Source organism: Heptranchias perlo, chromosome 1 (genome assembly GCF_035084215.1).
Source record: "Heptranchias perlo isolate sHepPer1 chromosome 1, sHepPer1.hap1, whole genome shotgun sequence".
Lineage (NCBI taxonomy): Eukaryota > Metazoa > Chordata > Chondrichthyes > Hexanchiformes > Hexanchidae > Heptranchias > Heptranchias perlo.
The window spans coordinates 431894-451671 of NC_090325.1; the positions used below are offsets into that span (position 1 = coordinate 431894).

Here is a 19778-nt window from a genome sequence, read left to right on the forward strand (position 1 = left end):
TGAAGTCAATGGGAATCAGGGGGAAAACTCTCCAGTGGCTGGAGTCATACCTGGCACAAAGGAAGATGGTAGTGGTTGTTGGAGGCCAATCATCTCAGCCCCAGGACATTGCTGCAGGAGTTCCTCAGGGCAGTGTCCGAGGCCCAACCATCTTCAGCTGCTTCATCAATGACCTTCCCTCCATCATAAGGTCAGAAATGGGGATGTTCGCTGATGATAGCACAGTGTTCAGTTCCATTCGCAACCCCTCAAATAATGAAGCAGTCCAAGCCCGCATGCAGCAAGACCTGGACAACATCCAGGCTTGGGCTGATATGTGGCAAGTAACATTCGCACCAGACAAGTGCCAGGCAATGACCATCTCCAACAAGAGAGAGTCTAACCACCTCCCCTTGACATTCAACGGCATTACCATCGCCGAATCCCCCACCATCAACATCCTGGGGGTCACCATTGACCAGAAACTGAACTGGACCAGCCATATAAATACTGTGGCTACAAGAGCAGGTCAGAGGCTGGGTATTCTGCGGCGAGTGACTCACCTCCTGACTCCCCAAAGCCTTTCCACCATCTACAAGGCACAAGTCAGGAGTGTGATGGAATACTCTCCACTTGCCTGGATGAGTGCAGCTCCAACAACACTCAAGAAGCTCGACACCATCCAGGACAAAGCAGCCCGCTTGATTGGCACCCCATGCACCACCCTAAACATTCACTCCCTTCACCACCGGCGCACAGTGGCTGCAGTGTGTACCATCCACAGGATGCACTGCAGCAACTCGCCAAGGCTTCTTCGACAGCACCTCCCAAACCCGCGACCTCTACCACCTAGAAGGACAAGAGCAGCAGGTACATGCGAACAACACCACCTGCACGTTCCCCTCCAAGTGACACACCATCCCGACTTGGAAATATATCGCCGTTCCTTCATTGTCGCTGGGTCAAAATCCTGGAACTCCCTTCCTAACAGCACTGTGGGAGAACCTTCACCACACGGACTGCAGCGGTTCAAGAAGGCGGCTCACCACCATCTTCTCTAGGGCAATTAGGGATGGGCAATAAATGCCGGCCTTGCCAGCGATGCCCACATCCCATGAACGAATAAAAGAAAGTCCATGTTTATGTTTATGTTTCTCGCTGGTTTACTCTCATTCTATTTTCCCTCTTTATCAATTTCTTGGTTCTCCTTTGCTGAATTCTCAAATGCTCCCAATCCTCAGGCTTACTGCTTTTTCTGGCAACTTTATTTGCCTCTTCCTTTGATTTGATACTATCTTTACTATCATTGGACAGCGCATCTCCCACATTCACCACTCCCATTGGACAGCGCATCTCCCACATTCACCACTCCCATTGGACAGCGCATCTCCCACATTCACCACTCCCATTGGACAGCCCGTCTCCCACATTCACCACTCCCATTGGACAGCCCGTCTCCCACATTCACCACTCCCATTGGACAGCGCATCTCCCACATTCACCACTCCCATTGGACAGTGCATCTCCCACATTCACCACTCCCATTGGACAGCCCGTCTCCCACATTCACCACTCCCATTGGACAGCCCGTCTCCCACATTCACCACTCCCATTGGACAGCCCGTCTCCCACATTCACCACTCCCATTGGACAGCGCATCTCCCACATTCACCACTCCCATTGGACAGCGCATCTCCCACATTCACCACTCCCATTGGACAGTCCGTCTCCCACATTCACCACTCCCATTGGACAGCCCGTCTCCCACATTCACCACTCCCATTGGACAGCCCGTCTCCCACATTCACCACTCCCATTGGACAGCGCATCTCCCACATTCATCACTCCCATTGGACAGCCCGTCTCCCACATTCACCACTCCCATTGGACAGCGCATCTCCCACATTCACCACTCCCATTGGACAGCCCGTCTCCCACATTCACCACTCCCATTGGACAGCCCGTCTCCCACATTCACCACTCCCATTGGACAGCCCGTCTCCCACATTCACCACTCCCATTGGACAGCCCGTCTCCCACATTCACCACTCCCATTGGACAGCCCGTCTCCCACATTCACCACTCCCATTGGACAGTCCGTCTCCCACATTCACCACTCCCATTGGACAGCCCGTCTCCCACATTCACCACTCCCATTGGACAGCCCTTCTCCCACATTCACCACTCCCATTGGACATCCCATCTCCCACATTCACCACTCCCATTGGACAGCGCATCTCCCACATTCACCACTCCCATTGGACAGCCCGTCTCCCACATTCACCACTCCCATTGGACAGTCCGTCTCCCACATTCACCACTCCCATTGGACAGCCCGTCTCCCACATTCACCACTCCCATTGGACAGCCCGTCTCCCACATTCACCACTCCCATTGGACAGTCCGTCTCCCACATTCACCACTCCCATTGGACAGCCCGTCTCCCACATTCACCACTCCCATTGGACAGCCCATCTCCCACATTCACCACTCCCATTGGACAGTCCATCTCCCACATTCACCACTCCCATTGGACAGTCCGTCTCCCACATTCACCACTCCCATTGGACAGTCCGTCTCCCACATTCACCACTCCCATTGGACAGTCCGTCTCCCACATTCACCACTCCCATTGGACAGCCCGTCTCCCACATTCATCACTCCCATTGGACAGCCCGTCTCCCACATTCATCACTCCCATTGGACAGCCCGTCTCCCACATTCACCACTCCCATTGGACAGCCCGTCTCCCACATTCACCACTCCCATTGGACAGCCCGTCTCCCACATTCACCACTCCCATTGGACAGCCCGTCTCCCACATTCACCACTCCCATTGGACAGTCCGTCTCCCACATTCACCACTCCCATTGGACAGCCCGTCTCCCACATTCATCACTCCCATTGGACAGCGCATCTCCCACATTCACCACTCCCATTGGACAGCCCGTCTCCCACATTCACCACTCCCATTGGACAGTCCGTCTCCCACATTCACCACTCCCATTGGACAGTCCATCTCCCACATTCACCACTCCCATTGGACAGTCCATCTCCCACATTCACCACTCCCATTGGACAGCCCGTCTCCCACATTCACCACTCCCATTGGACAGTCCGTCTCCCACATTCACCACTCCCATTGGACAGCCCGTCTCCCACATTCACCACTCCCATTGGACAGCCCGTCTCCCACATTCACCACTCCCATTGGACAGCCCGTCTCCCACATTCATCACTCCCATTGGACAGCCCATCTCCCACATTCACCACTCCCATTGGACAGCCCGTCTCCCACATTCATCACTCCCATTGGACAGTCCATCTCCCACATTCACCACTCCCATTGGACAGTCCATCTCCCACATTCACCACTCCCATTGGACAGCCCGTCTCCCACATTCATCACTCCCATTGGACAGTCCATCTCCCACATTCACCACTCCCATTGGACAGTCCATCTCCCACATTCACCACTCCCATTGGACAGCCCGTCTCCCACATTCACCACTCCCATTGGACAGCCCGTCTCCCACATTCACCACTCCCATTGGACAGCGCATCTCCCACATTCACCACTCCCATTGGACAGCGCATCTCCCACATTCACCACTCCCATTGGACAGCGCATCTCCCACATTCACCACTCCCATTGGACAGCCCGTCTCCCACATTCACCACTCCCATTGGACAGTCCATCTCCCACATTCATCACTCCCATTGGACAGCGCATCTCCCACATTCACCACTCCCATTGGACAGCGCATCTCCCACATTCACCACTCCCATTGGACAGCCCGTCTCCCACATTCACCACTCCCATTGGACAGTCCATCTCCCACATTCACCACTCCCATTGGACAGCCCGTCTCCCACATTCACCACTCCCATTGGACAGCGCATCTCCCACATTCACCACTCCCATTGGACAGTCCATCTCCCACATTCACCACTCCCATTGGACAGTCCATCTCCCACATTCACCACTCCCATTGGACAGTCCATCTCCCACATTCACCACTCCCATTGGACAGTCCATCTCCCACATTCACCACTCCCATTGGACAGTCCATCTCCCACATTCACCACTCCCATTGGACAGCGCATCTCCCACATTCACCACTCCCATTGGACAGCCCGTCTCCCACATTCACCACTCCCATTGGACAGCCCGTCTCCCACATTCACCACTCCCATTGGACAGTCCATCTCCCACATTCACCACTCCCATTGGACAGCGCATCTCCCACATTCACCACTCCCATTGGACAGTCCGTCTCCCACATTCACCACTCCCATTGGACAGTCCGTCTCCCACATTCACCACTCCCATTGGACAGTCCATCTCCCACATTCACCACTCCCATTGGACAGTCCGTCTCCCACATTCACCACTCCCATTGGACAGCGCATCTCCCACATTCACCACTCCCATTGGACAGTCCGTCTCCCACATTCACCACTCCCATTGGACAGTCCGTCTCCCACATTCACCACTCCCATTGGACAGTCCGTCTCCCACATTCACCACTCCCATTGGACAGCGCATCTCCCACATTCACCACTCCCATTGGACAGCCCGTCTCCCACATTCACCACTCCCATTGGACAGTCCATCTCCCACATTCACCACTCCCATTGGACAGTCCGTCTCCCACATTCACCACTCCCATTGGACAGTCCGTCTCCCACATTCACCACTCCCATTGGACAGTCCGTCTCCCACATTCACCACTCCGATTGGACATCCCATCTCCCACATTCACCACTCCCATTGGACAGCCCGTCTCCCACATTCACCACTCCCATTGGACAGTCCATCTCCCACATTCACCACTCCCATTGGACAGCCCGTCTCCCACATTCACCACTCCCATTGGACAGCCCTTCTCCCACATTCACCACTCCCATTGGACAGCGCATCTCCCACATTCACCACTCCCATTGGACAGCCCGTCTCCCACATTCACCACTCCCATTGGACAGTCCGTCTCCCACATTCACCACTCCCATTGGACAGCCCGTCTCCCACATTCACCACTCCCATTGGACAGCCCGTCTCCCACATTCACCACTCCCATTGGACAGCCCGTCTCCCACATTCACCACTCCCATTGGACAGCGCATCTCCCACATTCACCACTCCCATTGGACAGTCCGTCTCCCACATTCACCACTCCCATTGGACAGCCCGTCTCCCACATTCACCACTCCCATTGGACAGTGCATCTCCCACATTCACCACTCCCATTGGACAGTCCGTCTCCCACATTCACCACTCCCATTGGACAGCCCATCTCCCACATTCACCACTCCCATTGGACAGTCCGTCTCCCACATTCACCACTCCCATTGGACAGCCCGTCTCCCACATTCATCACTCCCATTGGACAGCCCATCTCCCACATTCACCACTCCCATTGGACAGCCCGTCTCCCACATTCACCACTCCCATTGGACAGTCCATCTCCCACATTCAGCACTCCCATTGGACAGTCCGTCTCCCACATTCACCACTCCCATTGGACAGTCCGTCTCCCACATTCACCACTCCCATTGGACAGTCCATCTCCCACATTCACCACTCCCATTGGACAGCCCGTCTCCCACATTCACCACTCCCATTGGACAGCCCGTCTCCCACATTCACCACTCCCATTGGACAGCGCATCTCCCACATTCACCACTCCCATTGGACAGCCCGTCTCCCACATTCATCACTCCCATTGGACAGTCCGTCTCCCACATTCACCACTCCCATTGGACAGCCCGTCTCCCACATTCACCACTCCCATTGGACAGTCCATCTCCCACATTCACCACTCCCATTGGACAGTCCATCTCCCACATTCACCACTCCCATTGGACAGCGCATCTCCCACATTCACCACTCCCATTGGACAGTCCGTCTCCCACATTCACCACTCCCATTGGACAGCCCGTCTCCCACATTCACCACTCCTATTGGACAGCGCATCTCCCACATTCACCACTCCCATTGGACAGTCCATCTCCCACATTCACCACTCCTATTGGACAGCGCATCTCCCACATTCACCACTCCCATTGGACAGCCCGTCTCCCACATTCACCACTCCCATTGGACAGTCCTTCTCCCACATTCACCACTCCCATTGGACAGCCCGTCTCCCACATTCACCACTCCCATTGGACAGCCCGTCTCCCACATTCACCACTCCCATTGGACAGTCCATCTCCCACATTCAGCACTCCCATTGGACAGTCCGTCTCCCACATTCACCACTCCCATTGGACAGTCCGTCTCCCACATTCACCACTCCCATTGGACATCCCAATCCCCCACATTCACCACTCCCATTGGACAGCCCGTCTCCCACATTCACCACTCCCATTGGACAGCGCATCTCCCACATTCACCACTCCCATTGGACAGCCCGTCTCCCACATTCACCACTCCCATTGGACAGCCCGTCTCCCACATTCACCACTCCCATTGGACAGCGCATCTCCCACATTCACCACTCCCATTGGACAGCGCATCTCCCACATTCACCACTCCCATTGGACAGTCCGTCTCCCACATTCACCACTCCCATTGGACAGCCCGTCTCCCACATTCACCACTCCCATTGGACAGCCCGTCTCCCACATTCACCACTCCCATTGGACAGCCCGTCTCCCACATTCACCACTCCCATTGGACAGTCCGTCTCCCACATTCATCACTCCCATTGGACAGTCCATCTCCCACATTCACCACTCCCATTGGACAGCCCGTCTCCCACATTCACCACTCCCATTGGACAGCCCGTCTCCCACATTCACCACTCCCATTGGACAGTCCGTCTCCCACATTCACCACTCCCATTGGACAGTCCATCTCCCACATTCACCACTCCCATTGGACAGCGCATCTCCCACATTCACCACTCCCATTGGACAGTCCATCTCCCACATTCACCACTCCCATTGGACAGTCCATCTCCCACATTCACCACTCCCATTGGACAGTCCATCCCCCACATTCACCACTCCCATTGGACAGCCCGTCTCCCACATTCACCACTCCCATTGGACAGCCCGTCTCCCACATTCACCACTCCCATTGGACAGCCCATCTCCCACATTCACCACTCCCATTGGACAGCCCATCTCCCACATTCACCACTCCCATTGGACAGTCCATCTCCCACATTCACCACTCCCATTGGACAGCCCGTCTCCCACATTCACCACTCCCATTGGACAGCCCGTCTCCCACATTCATCACTCCCATTGGACAGCGCATCTCCCACATTCACCACTCCCATTGGACAGCGCATCTCCCACATTCACCACTCCCATTGGACAGTCCGTCTCCCACATTCACCACTCCCATTGGACAGCGCATCTCCCACATTCACCACTCCCATTGGACAGCCCGTCTCCCACATTCACCACTCCCATTGGACAGCCCGTCTCCCACATTCATCACTCCCATTGGACAGCGCATCTCCCACATTCACCACTCCCATTGGACAGCCCGTCTCCCACATTCACCACTCCCATTGGACAGTCCATCTCCCACATTCACCACTCCCATTGGACAGCGCATCTCCCACATTCACCACTCCCATTGGACAGCCCGTCTCCCACATTCACCACTCCCATTGGACAGCCCGTCTCCCACATTCACCACTCCCATTGGACAGTCCATCTCCCACATTCACCACTCCCATTGGACAGCGCATCTCCCACATTCACCACTCCCATTGGACAGCCCGTCTCCCATATTCACCACTCCCATTGGACAGTCCATCTCCCACATTCACCACTCCCATTGGACAGCCCGTCTCCCACATTCACCACTCCCATTGGACAGCCCGTCTCCCACATTCACCACTCCCATTGGACAGTCCATCTCCCACATTCACCACTCCCATTGGACAGCCCGTCTCCCACATTCACCACTCCCATTGGACAGTCCATCTCCCACATTCACCACTCCCATTGGACAGCGCATCTCCCACATTCACCACTCCCATTGGACAGCCCGTCTCCCACATTCACCACTCCCATTGGACAGCCCGTCTCCCACATTCACCACTCCCATTGGACAGTCCATCTCCCACATTCACCACTCCCATTGGACAGCGCATTTCCCACATTCACCACTCCCATTGGACAGTCCATCTCCCACATTCACCACTCCCATTGGACAGCCCGTCTCCCACATTCACCACTCCCATTGGACAGCCCGTCTCCCACATTCACCACTCCCATTGGACAGCCCGTCTCCCACATTCACCACTCCCATTGGACAGTCCATCTCCCACATTCACCACTCCCATTGGACAGCCCGTCTCCCACATTCACCACTCCCATTGGACAGCGCATCTCCCACATTCACCACTCCCATTGGACAGCCCTTCTCCCACATTCACCACTCCCATTGGACAGCGCATCTCCCACATTCACCACTCCCATTGGACAGCCCGTCTCCCACATTCACCACTCCCATTGGACAGCCCGTCTCCCACATTCACCACTCCCATTGGACAGCCCGTCTCCCACATTCACCACTCCCATTGGACAGCGCATCTCCCACATTCACCACTCCCATTGGACAGCGCATCTCCCACATTCACCACTCCCATTGGACAGCCCGTCTCCCACATTCACCACTCCCATTGGACAGCCCGTCTCCCACATTCATCACTCCCATTGGACAGCCCATCTCCCACATTCACCACTCCCATTGGACAGTCCATCTCCCACATTCACCACTCCCATTGGACAGCCCGTCTCCCACATTCACCACTCCCATTGGACAGTCCGTCTCCCACATTCACCACTCCCATTGGACAGTCCATCTCCCACATTCATCACTCCCATTGGACAGCCCGTCTCCCACATTCATCACTCCCATTGGACAGCCCGTCTCCCACATTCACCACTCCCATTGGACAGCCCGTCTCCCACATTCACCACTCCCATTGGACAGCCCGTCTCCCACATTCACCACTCCCATTGGACAGCCCGTCTCCCACATTCACCACTCCCATTGGACAGCCCGTCTCCCACATTCATCACTCCCATTGGACAGCCCGTCTCCCACATTCACCACTCCCATTGGACAGTCCATCTCCCACATTCACCACTCCCATTGGACAGTCCGTCTCCCACATTCACCACTCCCATTGGACAGTCCGTCTCCCACATTCACCACTCCCATTGGACAGCCCGTCTCCCACATTCACCACTCCCATTGGACAGCCCGTCTCCCACATTCACCACTCCCATTGGACAGCCCGTCTCCCACATTCACCACTCCCATTGGACAGCGCATCTCCCACATTCACCACTCCCATTGGACAGCGCATCTCCCACATTCACCACTCCCATTGGACAGTCCATCTCCCACATTCACCACTCCCATTGGACAGCCCGTCTCCCACATTCACCACTCCCATTGGACAGTCCGTCTCCCACATTCACCACTCCCATTGGACAGCCCGTCTCCCACATTCATCACTCCCATTGGACAGCCCATCTCCCACATTCATCACTCCCATTGGACAGCCCGTCTCCCACATTCATCACTCCCATTGGACAGCCCGTCTCCCACATTCACCACTCCCATTGGACAGCCCGTCTCCCACATTCACCACTCCCATTGGACAGCGCATCTCCCACATTCACCACTCCCATTGGACAGCCCGTCTCCCACATTCACCACTCCCATTGGACAGCCCGTCTCCCACATTCACCACTCCCATTGGACAGCCCGTCTCCCACATTCACCACTCCCATTGGACAGCCCGTCTCCCACATTCACCACTCCCATTGGACAGCCCGTCTCCCACATTCACCACTCCCATTGGACAGCCCGTCTCCCACATTCACCACTCCCATTGGACAGCCCATCTCCCACATTCACCACTCCCATTGGACAGTCCTTCTACCACATTCACCACTCCCATTGGACAGCCCGTCTCCCACATTCACCACTCCCATTGGACAGTCCGTCTCCCACATTCACCACTCCCATTGGACAGTCCATCTCCCACATTCACCACTCCCATTGGACAGCGCATCTCCCACATTCACCACTCCCATTGGACAGCCCGTCTCCCACATTCACCACTCCCATTGGACAGCGCATCTCCCACATTCACCACTCCCATTGGACAGCCCGTCTCCCACATTCACCACTCCCATTGGACAGCCCGTCTCCCACATTCACCACTCCCATTGGACAGCCCGTCTCCCACATTCACCACTCCCATTGGACAGCCCATCTCCCACATTCATCACTCCCATTGGACAGTCCATCTCCCACATTCACCACTCCCATTGGACAGTCCGTCTCCCACATTCACCACTCCCATTGGACAGCCCGTCTCCCACATTCACCACTCCCATTGGACAGCCCGTCTCCCACATTCACCACTCCCATTGGACAGTCCATCTCCCACATTCACCACTCCCATTGGACAGCCCGTCTCCCACATTCACCACTCCCATTGGACAGCGCATCTCCCACATTCACCACTCCCATTGGACAGCCCGTCTCCCACATTCACCACTCCCATTGGACAGTCCATCTCCCACATTCACCACTCCCATTGGACAGCCCTTCTCCCACATTCACCACTCCCATTGGACAGCGCATCTCCCACATTCACCACTCCCATTGGACAGCCCGTCTCCCACATTCACCACTCCCATTGGACAGCCCATCTCCCACATTCACCACTCCCATTGGACAGTCCATCTCCCACATTCACCACTCCCATTGGACAGCCCGTCTCCCACATTCACCACTCCCATTGGACAGCCCGTCTCCCACATTCACCACTCCCATTGGACAGCGCATCTCCCACATTCACCACTCCCATTGGACAGCGCATCTCCCACATTCACCACTCCCATTGGACAGCCCGTCTCCCACATTCACCACTCCCATTGGACAGCCCTTCTCCCACATTCATCACTCCCATTGGACAGCGCATCTCCCACATTCACCACTCCCATTGGACAGTCCGTCTCCCACATTCACCACTCCCATTGGACAGCCCATCTCCCACATTCACCACTCCCATTGGACAGCCCGTCTCCCACATTCACCACTCCCATTGGACAGCGCATCTCCCACATTCACCACTCCCATTGGACAGCCCGTCTCCCACATTCACCACTCCCATTGGACAGCGCATCTCCCACATTCACCACTCCCATTGGACAGCCCGTCTCCCACATTCACCACTCCCATTGGACAGCCCGTCTCCCACATTCACCACTCCCATTGGACAGTCCGTCTCCCACATTCACCACTCCCATTGGACAGCCCGTCTCCCACATTCACCACTCCCATTGGACAGCCCGTCTCCCACATTCACCACTCCCATTGGACAGCGCATCTCCCACATTCACCACTCCCATTGGACAGCGCATCTCCCACATTCACCACTCCCATTGGACAGCCCGTCTCCCACATTCACCACTCCCATTGGACAGTCCGTCTCCCACATTTACCACTCCCATTGGACAGCGCATCTCCCACATTCACCACTCCCATTGGACAGCGCATCTCCCACATTCACCACTCCCATTGGACAGCCCGTCTCCCACATTCACCACTCCCATTGGACAGTCCGTCTCCCACATTCACCACTCCCATTGGACAGCCCGTCTCCCACATTCACCACTCCCATTGGACAGCCCGTCTCCCACATTCACCACTCCCATTGGACAGTCCATCTCCCACATTCACCACTCCCATTGGACAGTCCATCTCCCACATTCACCACTCCCATTGGACAGTCCGTCTCCCACATTCACCACTCCCATTGGACAGTCCGTCTCCCACATTCACCACTCCCATTGGACAGCGCATCTCCCACATTCACCACTCCCATTGGACAGCGCATCTCCCACATTCACCACTCCCATTGGACAGCGCATCTCCCACATTCACCACTCCCATTGGACAGCGCATCTCCCACATTCACCACTCCCATTGGACAGTCCGTCTCCCACATTCACCACTCCCATTGGACAGTCCATCTCCCACATTCACCACTCCCATTGGACAGCCCGTCTCCCACATTCACCACTCCCATTGGACAGCGCATCTCCCACATTCACCACTCCCATTGGACAGTCCGTCTCCCACATTCACCACTCCCATTGGACAGCGCATCTCCCACATTCACCACTCCCATTGGACAGCGCATCTCCCACATTCACCACTCCCATTGGACAGTCCATCTCCCACATTCACCACTCCCATTGGACAGTCCATCTCCCACATTCACCACTCCCATTGGACAGCCCGTCTCCCACATTCACCACTCCCATTGGACAGCCCGTCTCCCACATTCACCACTCCCATTGGACAGTCCATCTCCCACATTCACCACTCCCATTGGACAGCCCGTCTCCCACATTCACCACTCCCATTGGACAGCGCATCTCCCACATTCACCACTCCCATTGGACAGCGCATCTCCCACATTCACCACTCCCATTGGACAGTCCGTCTCCCACATTCACCACTCCCATTGGACAGCGCATCTCCCACATTCACCACTCCCATTGGACAGCCCGTCTCCCACATTCACCACTCCCATTGGACAGCCCTTCTCCCACATTCACCACTCCCATTGGACAGTCCATCTCCCACATTCACCACTCCCATTGGACACCACCCTCTCCATCCAGTTGTTGAATGTGAGCAATCGGTGCCCAGGATTGGTTTCACTTTCTGTGGGTTCTTTCATTGTCTGTCAGAAGATGGGCTGAAAGTGCAGCAAGACCTGGGCTGCCCACATTCCGCTCTCCACTGAGGTTACAGCGAACAATTGGCGGAGACCCTCGGAAATTCACCCTGAGTTTTTGCAGCCTGAGCCTGTCCCCCTGGGTCAGAGTTTGTGGCGATCCAGGGCATCGATTGTTGTCGGGACCCCTCAATATTGAGTGTTGGGGGAAGTGGCCACTAATCCGAGCAAGCGATCACTCAACCGCCAGCTGCCTGCGTCACAATCGACGTACGTCACAATCAACCTGCGTCACAATCGACGTACATCACAATCAACCTGCGTCACAATCGACGTACATCACAATCAACCTGCGTCACAATCGACGTACGTCACAATCAACCTGTGTCACAATCGACGTACATCACAATCAACCTGTGTCACAATCGACGTACGTCACAATCAACCTGTGTCACAATCGACGTACGTCACAATCAACCTGTGTCACAATCGACGTACGTCACAATCAACCTGTGTCACAATCGACGTACGTCACAATCAACCTGTGTCACAATCAACGTACGTCACAATCAACCTGTGTCACAATTATTTAACGTCACAATCAACGTACGTCACAATCAACCTGTGTCACAATCGACGTACGTCACAATCAACCTGTGTCACAATCAACGTACATCACAATCAACCTGTGTCACAATCGACGTACGTCACAATCAACCTGTGTCACAATCGACGTACGTCACAATCAACCTGTGTCACAATCGACGTACGTCACAATCAACCTGTGTCACAATCGACGTACGTCACAATCAACCTGTGTCACAATCAACGTACACCACAATCAACCTGTGTCACAATTATTTAACGTCACAATCAACGTACGTCACAATCAACCTGTGTCACAATCGACGTACGTCACAATCAACCTGTGTCACAATCGACGTACGTCACAATCAACCTGTGTCACAATCGACGTACGTCACAATCAACCTGTGTCACAATCAACGTACACCACAATCAACCTGTGTCACAATCGACGTACGTCACAATCAACCTGTGTCACAATCGACGTACGTCACAATCAACCTGTGTCATAATCAACGTACGTCACAATCAACCTGTGTCACAATCAACGTACACCACAATCAACCTGTGTCACAATTATTTAACGTCACAATCAACGTACGTCACAATCAACGTGAGTCACAATCAATGTGTGTCACAATCAACGAACGTCATAATCAACGTCACGCTGATCATCACACTCACCTGCAGGTTTAAAGAGCTGGAAATGACATGTTGCGTCATACATTGAGGCTGAGCAGCAAGTCGGCAACACATACTGCCATAGAGAGGCAACCAAAAGGAGGAATCCTCTGTGAGAGAGAAAAAAACATGAATATGTGCATGAGAAAGAGGCAGATTGAGAGAGACAGAGAGAGACAGAGAAAGATAGAGAGACAGAGAGATATAGGGAGGGAGAGGGAGAGAGAGAAAGAGAGGGGGGGACAGATTGAGAGAGAGAGAGAGAGGGACAGGCAGAGATAGTGAGAGAGAGACAGGCAGATAGAGAGCAAGAGAGAGAGAGCGAGAAAGAAACAGACAGACAGAGGGAGAGAAATACAGAGAGAGACAGAGAGAGAGGGTGACAGAGAGAGAAAGATAGAAAGAGAGATAGAGAGAGAGAGAGATAGAGAGAGAGAGAGATAGAGAGGGGGACAGAAAGAGACAGAGAGAGGGGGACAGAGGGAGAGAGGGACAGAGAGAGAGAGGGACAGAGAGAGAGAGGGACAGAGAGAGAGACAGGGACAGAGAGAGAGAGACAGGGACAGAGAGAGAGAGACAGGGAGAGATAGAGTGAGAGAGAGACAGATAGAGAGCAAGAGAGAGAGAGAGAGAGAGACAGGCAGAGAGAGTGAGAGAGTGAGAGACAGGACTTCTCTCTCTGTCACCTGGAGTATTGTGTGCACTTTCGGTCTCCTTACCTAAGAAAGGATGTCCTTGCCACAGAGGGAGTGCAGTGAAGGTTCACCAGACTGATTTCCGGGATGGCAGGACTGTCGTATGAGGAGAGATTGGGTCGACTCGGTCTGTATTCACTCGAGTTTAGAAGAATGAGAGGGGATCTCATTGAAACATATAAAATTCTGACAGGGCTCGACAGACTGGATGCAGGGAGGATGTTTCCCCTGGCTGGGGGGTTCAGAACGAGGGGTCACAGTCTCAGGATATGGGGTAGGACATTTAGGACTGAGATGAGGAGAAATTTCTTCACTCAGAGGGTGGTGAACCTGTGGAATTCTCTCCCACAGAAGGCTGTGGAGGCCAAGTCACTGAATATATTTAAGAAGGAGCGAGATAGATTTCTAGACACAAAAGGCATCAAGGGGTATGGGGAGAGAGCGGGAATATGGTGTTGAGATAGAGGATCAGCCATGATCATATTGAATGGGGGAGCAGGCTCGAAGGGCCGAATGGCCTACTCCTATTTTCTATGTTTTTATGAGAGAGAGAGAGAGCGACAGAGCGAGAGAGAGAGAGCGAGAGAGAGAGAGAGAGAGAGAGCGACAGAGAGAGAGAGAGAGAGAGCGACAGAGAGAGAGAGAGAGAGAGCGACAGAGAGAGAGAGCGACAGAGAGAGAGAGAGAGAGAGCGACAGAGAGAGCGAGAGAGCGACAGAGCGAGAGAGAGAGCGAGAGAGAGAGAGAGAGCGACAGAGCGAGAGAGAGAGCGAGAGAGAGAGAGAGCGAGAGCGACAGAGCGACAGAGAGAGCGAGAGCGACAGAGCGAGAGCGAGAGAGAGCGAGAGAGAGAGCGAGAGAGAGAGAGAGAGAGCGACAGAGAGAGAGAGAGCGACAGAGAGAGAGAGAGCGACAGAGAGAGAGAGCGACAGAGAGAGAGAGAGCGAGAGAGAGAGAGAGAGAGAGCGACAGAGAGAGAGCGAGAGAGAGAGAGAGAGAGAGCGACAGAGAGAGAGCGACAGAGAGAGAGCGACAGAGAGAGAGCGACAGAGAGAGAGCGACAGAGAGAGCGACAGAGAGAGAGAGAGAGCGACAGAGCGAGAGAGAGAGCGAGAGAGCGAGAGAGAGAGAGAGAGCGACAGAGCGAGAGAGAGAGCGAGAGAGAGAGCGAGAGAGAGAGAGAGAGAGCGACAGAGCGAGAGAGAGCGACAGAGAGAGCGACAGAGAGAGAGCGACAGAGCGAGAGAGAGCGACAGAGAGAGCGACAGCGAGCGAGAGCGACAGAGAGAGTGACAGAGAGAGAGAGCGACAGAGAGAGAGCGACATAGAGAGAGCGACATAGAGAGAGCGAGAGAGAGAGCGAGAGAGAGAGCGAGAGAGAGAGCGAGAGAGGGAGAGAGAGAGAGCGACAGAGAGAGCGACAGAGAGAGAGCGAGAGCGAGAGCGACAGAGAGAGAGAGAGAGAGCGAGAGCGAGAGCGACAGAGAGAGAGAGAGAGAGAGAGCGAGAGCGACAGAGCGAGAGAGAGCGACAGAGCGAGCGACAGAGCGAGAGAGAGCGAAAGTGACAGAGAGAGAGCGAAAGTGACAGAGAGAGAGCGAAAGTGACAGAGAGAGAGCGAAAGTGACAGAGAGAGAGCGAAAGTGACAGAGAGAGAGCGAAAGTGACAGAGAGAGAGCGAAAGTGACAGAGAGAGAGCGAGATGACAGAGAGAGAGCGAGAGCGACAGAGAGAGAGCGAAAGCGACAGAGAGAGAGCGACAGAGAGCGAGCGAAAGCGACAGAGAGAGAGCGAAAGCGACAGAGAGAGAGCGACAGAGAGAGAGAGCGAGAGCAAGAGCGAGAGCGACAGAGAGAGCGAGAGCGACAGAGAGCGAAAGCGACAGAGAGAAAGCGACAGAGAGAAAGCGACAGAGAGAAAGCGACAGAGAGAAAGCGACAGAGAGAAAGCGACAGAGAGCGACAGAGAGCGAGCGAAAGCGACAGAGAGAGAGCGAAAGCGACAGAGAGAGAGCGAAAGCGACAGAGAGAGCGAGAGCAAGAGCGAGAGCGACAGAGAGAGAGAGAGAGCGACAGAGAGAGCGAAAGCGACAGAGAGAAAGCGACAGAGAGCGACAGAGAGCGAGCGAAAGCGACAGAGAGCGAGCGAAAGCGACAGAGAGAGAGCGAAAGCGACAGAGAGAGAGCGAAAGTGACAGAGAGAGAGCAAAAGCGACAGAGAGAGAGCGAAAGCGACAGAGAGAGAGCGAGAGCGACAGAGAGAGAGCGAGAGAGAGCAAGAGAGCGACAGAGCGAGAGAGAGCGACAGAGCGAGAGAGAGCGACAGAGCGAGAGAGAGCGACAGAGAGAGAGCGACAGAGAGAGAGCGACAGAGAGAGCGAGAGAGAGAGCGAGAGAGAGAGCGACAGAGGGAGAGAGAGAGCGAGCGAGAGAGAGAGCGAGCGAGAGAGAGAGCGACAGAGGGAGAGAGAGAGCGAGCGAGAGAGAGAGCGACAGAGAGAGAGAGAGAGCGAGAGCGACAGAGAGAGAGAGAGAGAGCGAGAGCGAGAGAGCGAGAGAGAGAGCGACAGAGAGAGAGAGAGAGCGAGAGCGACAGAGAGAGAGAGAGAGAGCGAGAGCGATAGAGCGAGAGAGAGCGACAGAGAGAGCGACAGAGCGAGAGCGACAGAGAGCGAAAGTGACAGAGAGAGAGCGAAAGTGACAGAGAGAGAGCGAAAGTGACAGAGAGAGAGCGAAAGTGACAGAGAGAGAGCGAAAGTGACAGAGAGAGAGCGAAAGTGACAGAGAGAGAGCGAAAGTGACAGAGAGAGCGAGAGCGACAGAGAGAGAGCGAGAGCGACAGAGAGAGAGAGAGCGACAGAGAGAGAGCGAAAGCGACAGAGAGAGCGAGAGCGACAGAGAGAGAGCGAGAGCGACAGAGAGAGAGAGAGCGACAGAGAGAGAGCAAAAGCGACAGAGAGAGCGAGAGCGAGAGAGAGAGCGAGAGCGACAGAGAGAGAGAGAGCGACAGAGAGAGAGCAAAAGCGACAGAGAGAGAGAGAGCGAGAGCAAGAGCGAGAGCGACAGAGAGAGAGCGAGAGCGACAGAGAGAGAGCGAAAGCGACAGAGAGAGAGAGAGCGACAGAGAGAGAGCGAAAGCGACAGAGAGAGAGAGAGCGACAGAGAGAGAGCGAAAGCGACAGAGAGAGAGAGAGCGACAGAGAGAGAGCAAAAGCGACAGAGAGAGCGAGAGCGAGAGAGAGAGCGAGAGCGACAGAGAGAGAGAGAGCGACAGAGAGAGCAAAAGCGACAGAGAGAGAGAGAGCGAGAGCAAGAGTGAGAGCGACAGAGAGAGAGCGAGAGCGACAGAGAGAGAGCGAAAGCGACAGAGAGAGAGAGAGCGACAGAGAGAGAGCGAAAGCGACAGAGAGAGAGAGAGCGACAGAGAGAGAGCGAAAGCGACAGAGAGAGAGCGAAAGCGACAGAGAGAGAGAGAGCGACAGAGAGAGAGCGAAAGCGACAGAGAGAGAGAGAGAGCGACAGAGAGAGAGCGAGAGCGACAGAGAGAGAGCGAGAGCGACAGAGAGAGAGCGAAAGCGACAGAGAGAGAGAGAGCGACAGAGAGAGAGTGAGAGCGACAGAGAGAGAGCGAGAGCGACAGAGAGAGAGCGAAAGCGACAGAGAGAGAGCGAAAGCGACAGAGAGAGAGAGAGCGACAGAGAGAGAGTGAGAGCGACAGAGAGAGAGCGAGAGCGACAGAGAGAGAGCGAAAGCGACAGAGAGAGAGAGCGACAGAGAGAGAGCGAAAGCGACAGAGAGAGAGAGAGCGACAGAGAGAGAGCGAAAGCGACAGAGAGAGAGAGAGCGACAGAGAGAGCGAAAGCGACAGAGAGCGAGCGAAAGCGACAGAGAGAGAGAGAGCGACAGAGAGCAAGCGAAAGCGACAGAGAGCGAGCGAAAGCGACAGAGAGAGAGCGAAAGTGAGAGAGAGAGAGCGAAAGTGACAGAGAGAGAGCGAAAGCGACAGAGAGAGAGCGAAAGTGACAGAGAGCGAGCGAGAGCGAGAGAGAGAGAGCGAGAGCGACAGAGAGAGAGAGAGCGACAGAGAGAGAGAGAGAGAGAGCGAAAGTGACAGAGAGCGAGCGAGAGCGACAGAGAGAGAGCGAGAGCGACAGAGAGAGAGCGAAAGCGACAGAGAGAGAGAGAGCGACAGAGAGAGAGCGAAAGTGACAGAGAGCGAGCGAGAGCGACAGAGAGAGAGCGAGAGCGACAGAGAGAGAGAGAGCGACAGAGAGAGAGAGAGAGAGAGCGAAAGTGACAGAGAGCGAGCGAGAGCGACAGAGAGAGAGCGAGAGCGACAGAGAGAGAGAGAGAGAGCGAGAGCGAGAGCGACAGAGAGAGAGCGAGAGCGACAGAGAGAGAGAGAGAGAGAGAGCGAGAGCGACAGAGAGAGAGCGAGAGCGACAGAGAGAGAGAGAGAGAGAGAGAGAGCGACAGAGAGAGAGCGAGAGCGACAGAGAGAGAGCGAGAGCGACAGAGAGAGAGAGAGAGCGACAGAGAGAGAGAGAGCGACAGAGAGAGAGCGAGAGCGACAGAGAGAGCGAGAGCGACAGAGAGAGAGAGAGCGACAGAGAGAGAGAGAGCGACAGAGAGAGAGAGAGAGAGAGCGAAAGTGACAGAGAGCGAGCGAGAGCGACAGAGAGAGAGCGAGAGCGACAGAGAGAGAGAGAGAGAGCGAGAGCGAGAGCGACAGAGAGAGAGCGAGAGCGACAGAGAGAGAGAGAGAGAGAGAGCGAGAGCGACAGAGAGAGAGCGAGAGCGACAGAGAGAGAGAGAGAGAGAGAGAGAGCGACAGAGAGAGAGCGAGAGCGACAGAGAGAGAGCGAGAGCGACAGAGAGAGAGAGAGCGACAGAGAGAGAGAGAGCGACAGAGAGAGAGTGAGAGCGACAGAGAGAGAGAGAGCGACAGAGAGAGAGAGAGCGACAGAGAGAGAGAGAGCGACAGAGAGAGAGCGAGAGCGACAGAGAGAGAGTGAGAGCGACAGAGAGAGAGCGAGAGCGACAGAGAGAGAGTGAGAGCGACAGAGAGAGAGCGAGAGCGACAGAGAGAGAGCGAG

General features: G+C 54.9%; 1 protein-coding gene across 1 annotated transcript in view; it reads right to left on the bottom strand.

The window, feature by feature from the left end:
* The window catches only part of LOC137310165 (rhotekin-like), a 226226-nt gene that overhangs the window by 60001 nt on the left and 146447 nt on the right, over positions 1-19778 (bottom strand). Inside the window, exon 10 of the mRNA XM_067978137.1 lies at positions 13992-14100. Within this exon, the coding sequence (XP_067834238.1) occupies positions 13992-14100 (109 nt within the window). The remainder of the gene's footprint in view (positions 1-13991; positions 14101-19778) is intronic.